Here is a 15,074-nt window from a genome sequence, read left to right as displayed (position 1 = left end):
GATCTAACCTATGGAGTTTGATTTGATCTAACTGGATCTGATTGGACCCCTTGTATATTATCTGGCATCAATTCAGGTCGGTTGTCAAATTATCAGTTTTTTTTTTTTGGTTAGAACTACCAGTTTTTCTTAGGCTAATTTTTAGGCCATCATTAAAGTTTTCTCAAGTCATTTCCATTGACACCATTTTTCTCCGTTTGGACAGTGCATAATATCTAGTGGTGTGTGCTTGCGTTTTCTTCTTTGAATATTTTGCTATATCTACCTTTTAGTCCCTTTGCTCTATATAACGAAGCAGCATTGGAGGCCATTTTTCAGAGAATTAGCTCTCTAAAACGAAAGGGAAACTACTTCATTGTATACTTCGAAGATGGTGCCGCATGGGTTCAGGTTCAATCCCACTGATGAAGAGCTCATCCAATTCCTAGACAGAAAAGCTTCTGGCCAAGAAATGCCACTTCATTTCATTCTCGAAACAAATGTTTACGAGCGTGAACCACAGGATCTTGAATGTGCGTAATATGCACTATGTATTTCTTTGTTCTACTGCATGCATGTAGGGCTCGTGATTTCTCTTCCCTTTTCTCTGTAATAATGGTATAGTGGAAATGAATTTTTCAAGTTTTTTGCACGTATACTATATATTTTCTAGGGTTCAAGTTTTAGAGGGATAATATCATATTCCATGATCTTGTCCATCCATTGAAATTTACAGTATCAATGTTGAGTTTATGTTGGTTTCTACCTTACTATGATATCTGACTGCTTAAGTCAGATCTCTATAACAAAATTGTTGCATGCAGGGAATCAAACCGTTCCTTTAAGCAATGGTGAGAGATACTACTATTGTACGAGGGAGACAAACTATTCGAGGGAAGTACTCGGTCGAGGATGGTGGAAAGCTACGAGCCATGTCAAGAAAATACATGCTAATAACGATGATCAACTTCTTGTTGGGAACAAGAGGCCTTTAACATTCCATAGGTTCAAGGACAATGAAAGAAATCGCAATAATGCCGTCAAGACTAACTGGATTATGCATTATTATAGAATGTAATTATATAGGAAATATTGTAGTCATATTCTTATGTGGTAATCTCCACTTTTACTATTGTATATTGCCCTACTCATATATATAGAAAGGGTTGGCTAACCTATTAGGTTAAGCCTCCTAATTATTCTCAACTTGGTATCAGAGCCTCCTAATATTTTCTCTCTTTGCAGCCGGCCCTAATTTTCTCCCCCATGGACTCTCCTCCTGCTGCCGTTGCTCCAACCTCTCCCTCCACCGGTGATGCATCATCACCGGCCAGCCCTCTTCCTGCTGCTGGCTCTGCCGTTCCTCTGCCTCTTATGGGAACACAATCTCCAATGGTTCCTCTATCAAACACCCACCATGTTGTATCGTTGAAACTTACGAACACCAACTATCTTTATTGGAGAATGCAGATGAAGCCATATCTCCTTGGTCAAGGTGTTTTTCAGTTTGTTGACGGCTCCTTGCCGTGTCCTCCATCTCATATGATTGATGCTTCGGCTGATTCTTCTTCTGCCATCAGCCCCTCTTTTCTTCGTTGGAAGCAACAAGATCAACTTATTTTGAGTGCTCTTCTCTCCTCTCTTTCCGTGGATGTGCTGCATCTTGTCATCGATTGTTCTACTTCACATTGTGTTTGGCGCACGCTTGAGAAGGCACTTGCCTCTCCATCTAATTCTCGGATCATGCAACTACATGGCTCCTTTCAAGACCTTCGGCAAGGTGATGCATCGGTTAGTATGTATATGCAGCAAGCCAAATCGTTATTTGATGAATTGGCTGCTGCTGGTCGCCCAATGTCCCTTGAAGATTTCAATCTCTATGTGTTTCGTGGACTTCGCGGTGAGTTCAAAGACTTGGTAACTAATCTCATAACCAAGGCTGAACCGCTATCGTATGCTGATCTTCATAGCCATCTCCTTACCCATGAGTTTCTGCACAAGAACTCTTTTCACTCCATGGTTGTCGGTTCATTCTCTTCATCACTGCTGTCTTCTTCTTCTCTGTCGCAGCAGCCACCATTGCTGCCAACACCTCCGAATTCTGCTTATTATGCCATGACTAATCACAGCCGAAACAGGGGACGTTCTAGAGGTAATTGGCGCTCAAACACCAACTGATTTCAGGCCCCAAACAGAGGTCACTCCGCTGCAGATTGGAGGCAAAATCAGTGGCAGAACAGGCGCACCTCTGCTGCAGATTTTCGGCCAAATCAGGGGCAGTGGTCTGGACATGTCCGCTGCCAATTATGTTCCACTCCTGGCCATTCAGCTCTTCAATGCTATCAGTTTTGCAGCAGCACACAGCAGCCCTCTGCTCACCTTGCTGTTGCGAATGATTCTGCTGCAACGACTTGGTTTCCCGACACCGGCGCGAATCAACATGTGACGCCTGATCTTGCAACTCTAACTGATTCTGCTCCTTATCTTGGTAATGATTTCTTGCATGTTGGTGATGGTAAGGCCCTTGACATATCCCATGTTGGACATACTACTTTATATTCCCCCAAACGCTTGTTTACATTAACTAATGTTCTTCGTGTGCCTCACATTACCAAACCGTTGTTATCTGTTCAGAAATTCTGTCGTGATAATCATGTTTATTTTGAATTTCACGATTCTGTGTTTTATGTGAAGGATCTCGTCACCAAGGAAGTCCTTCTTTCCGGTCGGAGTCATGATAGTCTTTGTGTTCTCTCCGAGTCCTCGGCTACGTCAGTTCCTCAAGCTTTTTGGTCTCCTTGCATTTCCGCGACTGCCGACTTGTGGCATCGTCGTTTAGGTCATCCAACTCCTCGCATTCTAAATTTGTTAGTTTCTGATAATAAAATTATTTGTACGTCTAAACGATCTTTTACTCAATGTCAAGCATGTCCTTTAGGCAAGTCATCCCGTTTGTCATTACGACCGACGGGTCACAAAACTTCTACCCCACTTGAATTAATTTTTAGTGATGTTTGGGGCCCTGCTCCAATGTTTTCTTCTGATGGTTTTTGTTATTTTGTTATCTTTGTTGATGCGCACACTAAACATATCTGGTATTATCCGCTTGTTGCGAAATCTGATGTATTTTCCACGTTTCAACGTTTTCAGACACTTGTTGAGCGTCAATTTTCTCTTAAAATTAAATCTGTTCAAACTGATTGGGGTGGTGAATATCGTAAATTAAATACATTTTTTCAAACAATTGGTATTCATCATCGATTAATTTGTCCTCATACTCATGAACAAAATGGCACAGTTGAACGTCGTCATAGACATATTGTCGAAACTGGCCTAACCCTCTTAGGACAGTGTAATGCCCCATTGCGTTTTTGGAACTATGCTATGGAATCATCGGTCTATCTTATTAATCGCATGCCTACTCCTGTTCTTCAAAATAAATCTCCTTTTGCGTGTCTGTTTCATCGCACTCCTGATTATAATTTTCTACGCACTTTTGGGTGTCTTTGTTTTCCATTTTTACGTCCATATCATGCTCATAAATTAGATTTTCAGTCTTCTCCTTGTGTGTTTTTAGGCTATAGCTCGTCTCATCTTGGTTATCGGTGTCTTGATTTAGAGTCTGGTCGTGTCTATGTCTCCCGTCATGTTCATTTTCATGAATGTGTCTTTCCTTTTCAAAAGTCTGAACAGGTAACAACACCCCCGGTTCCCCCCACTCCACCTACCTATCTTCCATCACTGCAACCCCCTTCCTGTTTTCAGCCTCTTCCTTCCCAACTCGGCAAAACACAACTCACCTTTGCCCCTTGCCGCAACCCCCCAGCTTGCTCCCCTGCCCGTTGATTTAGCCGACCCTGCCTCACCACCCCACACAGCCATACTATCACCACATGCTTGTCTTTCTAATGATTATTGTGCAGGAACAGGTTCTGACTTGCAGGATTCAGTTGCGGCACAACCCCGCACCTCCCCGGCTTCACCTCCTGGTCTGCAACTTTGTGTTGATCTCTCCTCTTATCCTCTTCAGCACATTCCAGGTACAGGTGTTGCTACTCCATGTCCCGCTGCTCCTAAACACCCCATGGTTCTTCGTCCGAGACAGCCCAAGATAGCGATGATCACCACCACGGCAGCCACCTCTACTGCTTCCTTCAGTCGGGTATCTTCTCCTCCCTCGCATGAGCCACTTATTTTTCCTGATGCTAACAGATATGAGGCGTGGCATAATGCTATGCGAGAGGAAATTCAGGCCTTACGCGCAAACAGAACATGGACTTTAGTGCCATTTCATCCGTCCATGAATGTTGTTGGTAGCCGATGGGTCTACAAAATTAAACGCAAATCTGATGGTAGCATTGAGAGGTATAAGGCGCGCCTGGTTGCTAGGGGCTTCACTCAGCAAGAAGGTATTGATTACTCAGAAACTTTTAGTCCTATTATCAAACAGGCAACAATCCGCTTAGTGTTCTCCATTGCAGTTTCGAGTGGTTGGAAAATTCATCAGCTTGACATTCATAATGCATTTCTAAATGGAGTCCTTGATGAAGAGGTTTACATGAAACAACCTCCAGGTTTTGTTGATTCTGCACTCCCAGGTCATGTATGTCGATTGCATAAATCTCTATATGGGTTAAAACAGGCTCCGCGGGCTTGGTACACTCGTCTGAATGATTTTCTATTATCCATTGGTTTTCGTGCTTCTAAAGTGGATACCTCATTGTTTATCTTCTCGGTTGGTAGTGACATTTGTTATCTTTTGGTTTATGTTGATGATATTCTGCTTACGGGTAATAATGGAACTCTGCTACAACGACTCATTCAGCTACTGAGCTCCGAATTTAAACTTCGGGATTTGGGTGATGTTCATTATTTATTGGGTATTGAAGTGCAGTGTACTAGTCTGGGACTTATGCTTTGTCAACATAAATATACACTTGATATCCTCACACGAGCTGGTATGTTATCCTGTAAACCAGTTGATACTCCTATTTCGGCATCCAAAGCCACCATTATGCCGGATCCATTGTTTTTTGATGCTACTCGTTTTCGGCAACTTGTTGGTGCTCTCCAATATCTCACTTTCACACGCCCGAATATTTGCTTTGCTGTTAACCGGGTCTGTCAATTTATGCATGCTCCTACAGAATCCCATTGGGCTGCCGTGAAACGCATCTTGCGTTATCTCCGTGGTACGGCATCACATGGTTTACATATTACTCGCAGCTCTTCCTTTGCTTTACACGGTTTTACAGATGCAGATTGGGCAGGTAGTATTGAGGATAGAAAGTCTACAGGTGGTTATCTTGTGTTCTTTGGTCAGACGCCAATTTCATGGAAATCGAGTAAGCAACGCATTGTTGCTCGTTCTTCGACGGAAGCTGAGTACAAAGCCTTAGCCGATGGCACGGCTGAAGTTATCTGGCTTCAGTACTTGTTAACGGATCTTCAGATTCCGACTCATTCTGCTCCTATTATCTGGTGTGACAACCTTGGTGCCACGTATTTGTCCGCAAACCCTATATTTCATGCTCGCACAAAACATATTGAGATTGATTATCATTTTGTCCGAGATAGAGTTGCGAAGAAGGAGATTCAGATTCGTTTTATTTCCTCTCAGGATCAACTTGCCGATGTCTTCACTAAGCCACTTCCTGCTGCTTCATTTACTGCTTTTAAATTCAAGCTTCGGGTTGATCCTCCACCCTCAGCTTGAGGGGGCGTATTATAGAATGTAATTATATAGGAAATATTGTAGTCATATTCTTATGTGGTAATCTCCACTTTTACTATTGTATATTGCCCTACTCATATATATAGAAAGGGTTGGCTAACCTATTAGGTTAAGCCTCCTAATTATTCTCAACTTGCATGAATACAGCCTTGAATCAAGAACCACGGTACTGGTTTTAATATTTTTGCGTGCACAGATCTAAGTTAATTAGTCTTAATTAATTATATGCATCTTCTTATGTTTGTTTCATTTGTACTACTTCCATCTTGTTAGGACTGGAGGCTTTGCAAGATCAAGCACAAGGGGAAACCAAGCGTGCAAGAAGAGATGGAGAGTATGAGGAAACAATATTCATCGAGTAATGATTTCGAAGCCGGAAGTTCGACCAATTTTGTCGGTGGGCAACAGCAACAGGAACAGACCTCATCACGGCCTACAAATTATGAAGGATATGATCATGAATCCTATTATCAATGGAACAATATGCAGCAGTCACCACCGTCTCCATATGATCCTTATCTACCGGCGCCACCGAGTACTAGTAGTGGTCACTATTATGTGGAGCAGCAAGAGAAGTTAGAGTCCAGTGATGAGCACCCATTTCCTAGTCTTTGGGCTTGGACGAACTAGGATTTTGGTGCATCTAAATCCAGGTTGCTATGAATGTAAGAAAAAATTGCTTGTGCATGTTTTGGGACAGGGAAGGATGTCTCGTTGCCTTTCTGCTACTGTAGTCATTATTGCTATGTTAGAAATAAATACGATTGTTCAGTACTTGTTTATCCTCTATCTTGGTCCCCTCATTTACTACGTTGTACTTCTTTCTTGGTTCTAATTTTTTTTTTTTTGAGAAGTACATGATTTCATTAAACACCATAGCCGCGACATGAAAAATTACAAATCTGCCACATATTGATTTTGCAGGAACTACCGATCAAAGCAAAGTCCATACAAAGAGGACAAAACATCAGATATAGTCTAAGAAAGCAACAATATAATTTACTCAAGATAACCATTACTGCAAAATCTAGGAGAAGCTTCCAAGAGTCTCCAATATAATTTTCATGTGAATCTAGACTTATGAAGAGATGCACATTTAGTCTGATAGATATAATCTGAGAAATGAATCAAAACCAAGCAATGAAATCATTGGATCTGCGCACTTCTTGCTTAGCCATATAATCTGCCAGATTATTGTTTTCACGGTACATATGAGAAAAAGTAATTGAATCTATCTTGGTCCCCTCATTTACTACGTTGTACTTCTTTTTGGTGCTAAGAATTGTAGCCATATATACCGATTAACTACCCTTCATACATGCTAAAATACATTGATGCTACTATTTTTGGTAAAACTGGGATATATATCAACAGAAACTAAATACACATTTGTTCAAACAAGAATCAACATCTATTCATTTTTTTTATTTGATATTAATTTGTTGCGAAACATGCAACAATAATGATGGATATTATACAAGAAAGAAAACAAAAAAAAAAATACACAAATTCAACATTGTTGAGCAATATTGTATATGTATTCACAAGAATCATGAATTTTATTTCATTATATGTCAAATTAGAGTTGAATAATGTGTATTTATAGTAAATCCTACTCAGTCTAGGGATATCAATAATTTTTAATAGTATCTATTTATCATACCACGGTAGTGTTGGATCCGTATCCTCAACCTATCAATCATTTCGCTTCGTTGTTTTAATGCAACATTGTTTATAAGCTATAAACTACGACATATTCTTGCATCTACATCAATTGAAATTAAGTTTTCTAATCAAACAACCTTAAAGAGAAACATGTGATCTAGCGTAATATATTTTAAGGATAATGAAAAAATAATGTAATTTTCTTAAAAGTTATTGACATGCAAATTTTTTTTATATAGTGAATTATAGGTCACATTGTACTTAGCTAGGTTGTATGTTTGTAATACTTGTAAACGTACATCAAGAAATATACTTTTCCTGATGGACTTAATTGCATTAGTTCCACCCTTTTTATTTTTACAAAAAAAAATATACTTTTCTTTTAAGTTTTTGACGTACAATACATTCGTATTGTGAATCATCATACTATCGGTTATAAAGTTTGTAATACTCTTACATCAAGATCGACTTTAAATATGAATATGTACAGATAGATCAATTGAATCCATTGAGTGAAGGAGAATTTTAATGTTCATATTAACAGATTTAAACATCGTAACTCTCATCCTCTTCAAGAAGTAAAATTCAGATTCAGCTCTAATTCGCATTATTGAATTTTGTAGGGTCGAAAAACACGCAAATGAGTAATATTCCTACACATAACTATCAATCCAACATCGTCCACTTACTTGCTGATAGCTACATGTGGAATGAATGTCAAGAGTGTTGTATATATGTACAGTGAAAAATGTGAATGCATCCTTACGTTCATACTAATTTAGCTCTAGGAGTCAAAGGTACGTCGATTTTTCTTAGATTTCAATGTGTCAAAAGGAAACAAGAGCAGGTACAATCATTGATGACGATTGTCAATAAATACCTTAACCCGGCTCTAGAAGGTGCATGGAATATGGAAAGTGATCCAATCATAACACAAATCTCTAAAAGTGTACTGGCTAGTATTGTCAAATGTTTATTGGAACAAGGAATCGGAACAGTCGGTCATCATGGAATAAGAACAGTACTAGGAAATAATATTAACTATATTTTAAAATATCTAATAATTTAAATCATTGAGTTAAATGATTATTGAAGTTAGATGATTATTGAAGAAATAAAAATTCCAGTTTATGTAGAGTTTGAAGCAAAGAAGGTTTCTTTATAGCAGATGTAACAGGGTTGGTGTAAGTAAAACCAACCCTCAATGCTCCTCCATCCACCCAGGTGGCTTCAGATGAAAGCCACTGTGGTGCTTTAAATGGCCTGGCGAGTAGAGGTCATGTCGAGTTTTGATAGATTCACATGGATTTGATAGTTTTGATAGCCTTAAAGTCATTTGACTTAAAGTCCTTTTAATGACAGACAAAAATCAGTTCCTTGATTGCCTAGCACTAAAATCCAACCTCCTTTTAATGACAGACAAAACCATGAACCCTAATTCCATTCCCCTTGGAAGAAATACCAAATAAAAACATAACAAGAACTCAGATTTTCACTTCTATAGCACAAATACAACGATTGAACTTTATCATGTTCCTTTTCTTTTCCTGTTCTTCTTTCCAAGGAACAAATACATAATCAAACATGCAATACATTCACTTACTGCATTAATTAGAAGATCACGAACAAACACATAAAATTAAGTAATAAAATCAGATTCCAAGATGCGATTTCTAGTGTTTTTCTAAATTTCAACAACCTCTGCCTTAAAAGCAAGCAACTTGCATTACAGAAATCCACGAAGATCAAAACCTTTATCATTATATACCATAAAAAATGCACCAACAAAATACAAAAACTAAAAAAAAACCCTAAAATTTAAACACAGTAAAATAACATTCTCTTGCATTGGCACATCAGCTTGTTGCATGCTGAATTGAAATGGTTCCTACGTACTGGGACTTCTTTCGAGTATTTGGGTGAACTTTGGGAGCTCACTGTCAAGGCTAGCCATGGCTGGTAGGGGTTAGCATCCATAGAAGAAGAAGAAGAGAAGGGAGAGAGAGAGATTCTCAGAATTCATCATAATTTGTTGGCTAACCATCCAAAGTCTGTTACAACCACATAAAACTATATAATTTTAACCCAGATTTATTTACAACCATCATCATCATCAAAACTTTCTTCGTCGTCATCGTCATCGTCGTCGAAACTTTCTCTTACCTGAACATACAAATTCATACAATTACAACCCTTAAATAAAACATGTAACATGCCATAGAGAAGCAGAAAACTTTGAAAAAGAAAAATTGGGTTTTGTCTCGTGAGTTAAAACAAATGGCACTTATTGACTAAGAAATTAGTGATGAATTATTACACAATTCTAAAAGAGACCAGTTTTTCATTCACAAAATGAAATTATCTTTTAACCCTTCATAATTTAAATTTTATAACTTGCTTTCAAGGGTAATATGGTTTTTTCATCGAGATATTTTTGCTATTACAAGATTGAATACGAGTGGACAAGTCTTTTAACCTTTTATTTGCTATAATGTCTAAAATACTCTTAAGAGTTGAATTTTGTTAAGGCATGAATGTATTTGGCTTTTCTCTTTCTTTCTTTTTTGGCATAGTGTAATTATTAAAATATCCTTTGAATATAAAAATATGTAGCAATGATTGAAGGGTTTTTTGGTTCTTTTGTTATGTTTTTTTGCTAATATTGTGTGGGTTCAGGAGCACTTACCTATTTTTATAAATTAGATTAATTTAAAAACAAAAAGAAATTGTTGGTAAATGCAACCTATATGCCTGTATGTGAAAGGTGCCCACATCCTTTGGACGGAGACTTTTATAGCTGCCAAAATAGGCTGACTGTTGTCTCTTTCAAAGGATAACGTCGATGTCTGGTGGTGGTTGCATTCTCCCTCTCTTCCACTCTCTTCCCCTTGCAACGCACGCTAGTCTAGCCAAAATTAAGAGAAGTCCTGGTTTCATGAAATTGATGGTGCATCCTTCGTATTTCCCCATCATTCAGCGTACGTTTTAATTTTGAAAGCAACTGTCTGTTGCAATCCCTGTACTGCTGCTTATAATCATTATGATATAATTTTTCTAGCTCGTAATGTTGCTCTTAAATATAAATTCTTTACTTTAAACATCATACTTTATACATCCATTCTTGTTTTTCCAAAGTAAGATTATGTTACATATTTGCCCAAACAGAAAGGACTAATTAATATTTTGTTTATTTATTAAATTTCTGTTGTCAGCTATCAAGTGGGGAAACCATCAACTGAAGACAGATCTTTGTTCTTTGACCGTTTAATTGAGGCTGCCTTGTCAGTTGTGGTTTTACCCCAAGCCACATTTTACCTCAAAACGATGTGATTTTACTGCCTTAATGCAACAAGAAATTTTTATATTAATACTGTAGTTGTAGTTTAAATCACATTGAAATGGTCTAAACAAAACACAGATATGGCAGAGCGTGGTACTTCAAAGCAATGCAACAAGAATTTGCTTCTTCATGCAACAAGAAATTTTAAATTTGGATTGTTTTTTCACTCTGTAGCATTATTGAAATGGTCTCAATTTAGTCCAGCATGTGGGTTCTCTAATAAAACGCAGACGTCATGGAGCATATTTCAGTTCGTCTAGTTAATTAAAGCCAAATGCAGATTGTTAAAAAAAGTTGGTGAGCTTGGAATTGGTTCTCCTATGCCTTTCCCGCAGGCAATACCCATGGCACTCTTGAATCTCTCATCTTTTGAACAACAATCTGCATTTGAAAGGGAGAGTAGACTGTATGTATCTGTGCACTCGCACGTGAGAGAGAGGAGGGGGGTTTCCTAGCAAGGTCTGGTATGTTGTCTGCATTTGAAATTACATCGCCCTATGATCATCCCACTCAACTGGTTGTTACAGGACATGTTTCTTGTTACATACAAGCTGGTTGTCGTCTTTGTCCAGTATTTGTGCTTCCTTTCACTGTTTACACTTCACAATATTCTAACTTCTTTGCAACTTACCAGATACAACAAGGCCCAATACAATAAGAACCTACATCCACAGTAAAAGAGTCACAAATATATCAGACTACAGATGAACTGGGTGGTTAAAAACAGGGAGAGAAATAAACAATGGAGACCTATATATCAGAAAATGACTCAAAACCGAACTCGAGCTTGTAAGAAAAGGATAGGGTCCTTAGGACTCCTTACCCAACGAGTAGTTGAAAACTCACTCCACCCATGAGTCACATCAGAAAGATCCTTGAGTGTCGTTCCAATGTACACTAAAGCAAGGGTTATTGGCTGTAAGAAATACCATTGTAGATACGGTGAAGTGATTCAAACCAGCACTACCTTCTCAATTATGTTCTTCCGTGAATATCTCATGAGCTAACATAATTAGAAGGTCATAACTATTTTGGAAAAGAATTGAAAACAAAAGAAAACCTAGAAGGTCAAATTTTTTAAACACCAATTTAATTTCTCTCTTTGTTTTCTGGATATACACAAAGACAAACTTGCAAATATATGTAGCAACAAAACCACTGAAGTTTTGAGGATCAAATATGAAGCACACAAACCTTGAAGCCAGACTTCTGAATAGCAATTGCAACTGAACTAAACTTTGGGTAATCCTTCAACTTGGAGACAACGAAAGATCTACCAATCTGAAGGCACCAGAATAAGACATAAACTAAACACTCACTTGCAGTATCAAACATAGAAACTACAAATCCTCTAGCTAGTTAGAGAAAACCAAAAGGAAATGAAAATACATAAAAAAAAAAATGCATGTTTCCTTTTTTTCCCAAGCCTTTAATAGTAAACAACAAACGCAAGCTCAGGTGAGTGATTAAGCACAAGTAACAAAAGATGCGCCTTTTCTCCTTCTATGCATATTATGCTGCTGGAACTAGTAAGTATATACCATTGCAAGAGTCTAATAACTTACTGTTCTTCCTAGAAGAAATGCTGCCCCAGCAGCGCCAATAGAATCGGCAACAAAGCCCACGGGCAACCCGAAAAGATATCCACCACCAAGCTGAAATATGGAGACCAAGTTACAAGAGAAATAGAGCTTACACAGGATAAGTTTTCTTCCACAACTACTTGAAGATATGCAAGTGGAGAGAGATCCAAATCAAAGAATTGGGAGTGCATGATCTTGATAGCAGAAGTGGGAGAACAAACAAAGGGCGGATAAGCAAAATAGAAGCCAATAGGATGAAAGGATTGTTTGTGCCAAGAATCTTCGAACCATAAATGATTATGAGGATGGACAGCCAAAATAAAGGAATTGACTTTGAAGCCCTAAGAAGGGTCAGAGTATCAAACCAAAAAATACTGGAGCTGGACCACAGGCCCAAACGAAAAGGCCGGAGTAAGGGTATTATTAACGAAAAGCCCATATTAGACGTTCTTTGGCAGGCCCAAGCACAACTTCAGCCTGAGATGTTATACCAAATTTGAATGGTGAGGCAACTACAACCCTGTTTGGCATAATATTTTAAATGGGAGCAGAAATTTTTTTATTTTTTTAAAAATAATTTTTTTTCATGTTCTTAAATCGTTTTTACATTCTAGTATCAAAATTAATCTTAAAAAAAATAAAAAATCTATTATTTTAATACATTTCTAAATAAAAATCACAACAATTGTTACACACACTTTCAGATATCTTCTGCAAGTCAGCCGCGGGGAATAGGAAGGAAACCAGTTGTTTTATCCAATAACACTAATTCATACGAGATGCCGAGACCACCAGATTCCACAGGAAGACTATATCAATGTTTTAAAAAAGTATGCTATAATATATATACATATATATTCAGTTTATAATTAATTTTGTTTACTAAAAATACGTTAATAATACCCTTACTCTTGACGTTTCTTAAAAAAATAATTCAATAGTAGGCAAATTAAAACTAAAAAAAAAAGAAAAAGAATTTAACAACGAGGCTTGCCCGGCCCCGGATATTAAACCTAGTAATGAAATGAGACAACACCTTGAGGAGTTTAGAAGACTCGGAGGGAAATACGACAAGAAATGATCCAATCAGGGCTTCTGTTTTAGAAAGGCCCACATAAGTATCAATTGAGGGCTTGGCGCCTTCCCATCTGTTTTTCTTCTTGTTTCTTGAGTCGCTGCATTTTCTATTTTTTAACTTGTCTTCTATTTTATCAGCATGTTTATTTTTAATTTTTTTTATATAGATTTAGTTTTAAAATGTTGAAAATAAAATAAATAATTTTAAGACTTAATATCATAATTTTGAATCTCCGAAAAAATACTTGTTTTTAAATTAAATAAAATAATAGCTCGAATACCCTTTCTTCTCCTGTCTCTCTCTGAGTAGTTTGAAGTTGAAGATATTAAACAAACATCTTGGAAACTATGAAAAAATACTCAAGAATATTGTCAATCAGAAAGAGACTAATTTGTACCAGCGATCCTTTTGCTGAAATTCAAACCCTATTCTTGATATGTCAGCTTCAGAAAAGATCCCACTTAGTCCTCCCTGTAAAAGAATGCTACATTGGATATGCCACCAGCCATAATAATACCATGGAGCTTGACAGCTTGTGAGGTCAAATAAGCTTATGGAAACTGTACTCTGGAAGAGAGAGAGAGAGAGAGAGAGAGAGAGAGACTGCTTTCACTCTAATTCTTTTGCATTGACAAGAAAATCCCGACTTTACATCAGCTACCTGCAAGATTTCTTTTTTTTTGGTTCATTTTTCATTTTTCTTTTATCCTCTGTTTTAAGGGGAAAAGGTATTGAGTTCAGAAGTTTGCAGTGCTCTCGGCAAATTTCACCAAAAACCTCAAAATTGAGTATGTGGGGCCATCATCTTCGATCCCTTTGTCCTTGGTTTCGAAGATTCCCTTCATTATACGAGTGTAGAGCCTTTCAAGCAGTGGAATGCCATAATTTTCAGTGCGCTCCACGAAAAGCCGCTTGATATGATCCACGTGGCTTGATACTTCCGCTTCTGACATTGTAACATCTTGGGATCCACTCCCTTCGGTATGACCAGAAGCTTCTCCTCCTGAAGTTTCATGTCGACTGTCATCGGCTGAAGAGGACTCGGGTCTGTCTGGATTCATATCATCTGCCCCGGCTTCCTCCGGCGGCTTTTCCTGTACTGAATCCTGATGCCGTGATTTATCTTCTGCTGTTGAAGCTGTTTTTCATGAAAAGTATAAAATGATCAGAGAGTTGTGTCCGAAGAGCGATCATATGGCAAATTAAAGAGTTCAGTCAAAGAATAACATTAAATATAACAAATCTAGGACAATTAGGAGCTAAAAACTTCAGATAAAGGGCACAAGCTGAAGAGAATGCTAGTTTGGAATATGGGCTGCGAGATCAAATTCATATCCTCAAGACAAATGCTGGCACCATCAGTGCACTTTTATGCTGGGGAATGGGAGGAACTCCCCACAGTTTTATCTATTGTGAGGAGCGAGACATTTGAAGTGACAACAGGGTTGAGCCTGAGTTTTTCTGAGGAGGATTTCATGGATGGATGTAGTAGCCAAGATGGCAGCATCATTGGTAAGGAGACTTCCTCAAGACGATCAAGGAAGCTTTTAGGGAGCCGGGCATGGGAAAGGGCTAGTGAGACCGGTCATGGAGAAGGGGGTTATGATGTTATTCTGATGACAGATATCCCACACTCTGTGTCTTCTTTGAAGAAGCTATACACTCTCATTAAAAAGGTTAGTTTATTGGTTTCTC

At 38.1% G+C, this 15,074-nt stretch overlaps 2 protein-coding genes across 2 annotated transcripts; one reads left to right on the top strand and one right to left on the bottom strand.

The window, feature by feature from the left end:
- The first annotated feature begins 370 nt into the window (after window positions 1-370).
- Window positions 371-1,057, top strand: LOC118054950 (NAC domain-containing protein 41-like). The gene is made up of 2 exons (XM_035066714.2): window positions 371-512; window positions 804-1,057. Exons 1-2 carry the CDS (start codon window positions 371-373, stop codon window positions 1,055-1,057), a joined length of 396 nt encoding a protein of 131 aa, XP_034922605.1.
- A 9,628-nt stretch (window positions 1,058-10,685) lies between these two features.
- On the bottom strand, window positions 10,686-12,472 carry LOC118054951 (uncharacterized; the record flags this gene model as incomplete). Its single annotated transcript, XM_073405527.1, has 4 exons — window positions 10,686-11,380; window positions 11,542-11,634; window positions 11,913-11,999; window positions 12,284-12,472. Coding segments are annotated over 4 exons (420 nt in total), but the record flags the coding sequence as incomplete, so codon positions are not given.
- Between the last annotated feature and the right edge of the window lie 2,602 nt (window positions 12,473-15,074).

Source organism: Populus alba, chromosome 17 (genome assembly GCF_005239225.2).
Source record: "Populus alba chromosome 17, ASM523922v2, whole genome shotgun sequence".
Classification (NCBI taxonomy): domain Eukaryota; kingdom Viridiplantae; phylum Streptophyta; class Magnoliopsida; order Malpighiales; family Salicaceae; genus Populus; species Populus alba.
The sequence above is the reverse complement of the archived record's forward strand: the minus strand, read 5'-3'. Positions and strand labels throughout refer to the sequence as shown.

Bases quoted from the DNA above. Each gene is read 5' to 3' on its own strand.
- LOC118054950 (XM_035066714.2), top strand. From the start codon at position 371: ATGGTGCCGCATGGGTTCAGGTTCAATCCCACTGATGAAGAGCTCATC. The intron at 513-803 runs GTGCGTAATATG...TGTTGCATGCAG, and splicing joins TGAACCACAGGATCTTGAAT to GGAATCAAACCGTTCCTTTA.